At 32.8% G+C, this 3,374-nt stretch overlaps 1 protein-coding gene across 2 annotated transcripts in view; it reads left to right on the plus strand.

The window, feature by feature from the left end:
• Positions 1-2,547: 2,547 nt before the first annotated feature.
• Positions 2,548-3,374, plus strand: part of LOC115236417 (polypeptide N-acetylgalactosaminyltransferase 2) — a 254,111-nt gene continuing 253,284 nt past the window's right edge. For both annotated transcript variants that reach the window (XM_029808860.1, XM_029808868.1), the window contains exon 1: positions 2,548-2,825. In XM_029808860.1, the coding sequence (XP_029664720.1) occupies positions 2,736-2,825 (90 nt within the window). In that variant the 5' untranslated portion in view covers positions 2,548-2,735. The remainder of the gene's footprint in view (positions 2,826-3,374) is intronic.

The following is a 3,374-nucleotide window of genomic DNA, read 5'->3' on the forward strand; positions in this document are numbered from 1 at the left end:
ACTCCTGTCGAAAAGACAGGTCGTAATAGATTGATCCATGAGGCCGGCATCGTACGCGTCTGTATTTCCTGAGTGGGCGTATTTGGAAGATATATCGGAATCCACCCAATATCGGCTTACGATCGATAAATTATGCTAAGCAAGATAGATTTGTTGTAAAAAACCATCGGAAAATCGTGGCATTTCAAAAACGATTATTCTAGAAGTCAAAACATTTATCGTTTATGCATATTTGTGTGTATTGTAGTAATTATAATACAATACATTTTTATGTATTGTAAATTACACAAGAAATTATGGAAAGAGAATAATAATAATAATATAATAAAAAATCATTAAGTTAACATTTGTTATATATATATAACATTTGTTAAATGTTCTCTTTTCTATAAACTATTTATTTTCAAATTATTTAAAAATTTAACAGTTTGTGTTTTTATACCAAAGAGTTGTCAATCAATTTAGAAAATTTCTATTTCTAAATTTTGTAATCGCATATACCGTCCATTTTTTTGGTATACAATAAAAAAAATTATTAAATAAGATTTGCGAAGACTCAATGCTAAGCCAATGATTCATAATTAACTTCTCGCTCGCGAAATTTGATGCTCGTGTTTTCGATTGTTATTATGAAATTACGAGTATAGTTGATAAAATTATTGTAAAGTTTGAGTTATAAATTCGATTACGTATATTCGTGAAATTGTACGTCAAAATTAACTATTCGCTAAGAGAATTAATAAATCATATTGCGAATACCACGTTCTTTTTTTTCACGCTTTTGCTTTAGACGTTACCGAATGTGTGATTCATATCGGCGAAAAGTCAAAATAATCTTTATTTTTCGTCGGTTTTTATGAGATCTGATTCCGTGATACATCTATCATTTAATAAATAATTAATCTATACTTTAAAATATACTCTCTTTTTCTTTTTTGTATAATTTAATATTCCGCGTACATACAAGATGTCCCAGATCTGCATGTCCAAACAAAAATGAAGGAGTAAATTCAGCACGTCAAAACAAGAAACTTTTCTATTTGGCACTTTGGTCAAAAATAGCGCTTTCCCAAATCAAAATTTAATAAAAATGGGTTATTGCTATTTTTACCAAATTCAGATATTAAAGAAATAAAAATCATTATATAAATGATAAGAATTACGTTTTATAATGTCCAATCAAATCAATTTGTAATTTATTTGTCAAATTTTATACATGAATTAAATTCCTAATTAACTTAAAAAAATATTGATGCAAATATTAAAGATCAATTTACTGTTAAATATTATCGATAAATATAATATAATATTTGAAATTATTTTAATATATAATTTTCGAAGACGAAAATGTTCGTAATACCATTTTCTTCGGTAGATTCAATCCGATCAGAAGATTTACTATATTCAAATATTTGTAAACCAAAATTTGCCCATGGTTGGCAGCCTTTAACAGTATCTTGTCGATGTTTTATGTTATTTATCCAACCATTCTCATCTGAAATCTGGCGCTCTTCGGCGCGTGACTGAAATCGAAATTGGCGTGTCGCCAGCAGATGGCGCCGGATAAGCGAGGAGTATCACAGTCGCCGCTCTCGACCGTTCTCGGCAGTATGGCTTCGGCTGCCGGTACGACCGTTAGTAGTTTTTCGTGGTGTGGTACGTGTTCGTGCGTGAGCGTGCTCTGTTTCGTGAGAGAAAAGGACGAAGGTTTGCGGTGAAGGGACCTATCGAGAAGATCAGCTGGGCGAACGAGAGCCCTGATACGCGACATCCGAATCAGTCATGCGGCGGAATGTCAAGATCGCGTTGCTCTTGTCATGCGCGTGGATGTTCGCCTTTGTTTACTACTATCACACATCCAGGGATAGCAAGGTAAGAAGCATCATTCATTGTCAGTTGACGGTAGTATTTTGGTATCAAAATAATCTAGTAACGTATCAAATAATGCCATTGATATAATATTCGTAACATACGAAAGATACTTTCCGTACTTTCTGTATGAGATATATTGTTTGTATCTTGAAGTTATCTACTGTTCATTTAGTTGTGTTCGTTAATTTTCCATGACATTATTAATGAAAATCATATATTTATTCATATTATAGAGTTTATAATATACAAAAAATATGAGAATCTAATTTTCTTTAGAAGTTTTTTGTCAAAGAGTGAGATTTTGATAGAACGATAAAGCGATTCCGAGACATTCTTGAGTTTGAATTTTAAAATGGCGCCAAGATACGTATCGATAAATATAATATAATATTTGAAATTATTTTAATATATAATTTTCGAAGACGAAAATGTTCGTAATACCATTTTCTTCGGTAGATTCAATCCGATCAGAAGATTTACTATATTCAAATATTTGTAAACCAAAATTTGCCCATGGTTGGCAGCCTTTAACAGTATCTTGTCGATGTTTTATGTTATTTATCCAACCATTCTCATCTGAAATCTGGCGCTCTTCGGCGCGTGACTGAAATCGAAATTGGCGTGTCGCCAGCAGATGGCGCCGGATAAGCGAGGAGTATCACAGTCGCCGCTCTCGACCGTTCTCGGCAGTATGGCTTCGGCTGCCGGTACGACCGTTAGTAGTTTTTCGTGGTGTGGTACGTGTTCGTGCGTGAGCGTGCTCTGTTTCGTGAGAGAAAAGGACGAAGGTTTGCGGTGAAGGGACCTATCGAGAAGATCAGCTGGGCGAACGAGAGCCCTGATACGCGACATCCGAATCAGTCATGCGGCGGAATGTCAAGATCGCGTTGCTCTTGTCATGCGCGTGGATGTTCGCCTTTGTTTACTACTATCACACATCCAGGGATAGCAAGGTAAGAAGCATCATTCATTGTCAGTTGACGGTAGTATTTTGGTATCAAAATAATCTAGTAACGTATCAAATAATGCCATTGATATAATATTCGTAACATACGAAAGATACTTTCCGTACTTTCTGTATGAGATATATTGTTTGTATCTTGAAGTTATCTACTGTTCATTTAGTTGTGTTCGTTAATTTTCCATGACATTATTAATGAAAATCATATATTTATTCATATTATAGAGTTTATAATATACAAAAAATATGAGAATCTAATTTTCTTTAGAAGTTTTTTGTCAAAGAGTGAGATTTTGATAGAACGATAAAGCGATTCCGAGACATTCTTGAGTTTGAATTTTAAAATGGCGCCAAGATACGTTATTTACATTTCTAACACTGTTTAATATAACATACATTTTATATATGTAATATGTATTATATATTAATAAAGCGATTTCTTGAGTTTGAATTTTAAAATGGCGCCAAGATACGTTATTTACATTTCTAACACTGTTTAATATAACATACATTTTATACATTTTATATGTATTATATATTT

This window comes from Formica exsecta, unplaced genomic scaffold (genome assembly GCF_003651465.1).
Source record: "Formica exsecta isolate Colony F162 unplaced genomic scaffold, ASM365146v1 scaffold111, whole genome shotgun sequence".
Taxonomy (NCBI): Eukaryota; Metazoa; Arthropoda; class Insecta; order Hymenoptera; family Formicidae; genus Formica; species Formica exsecta.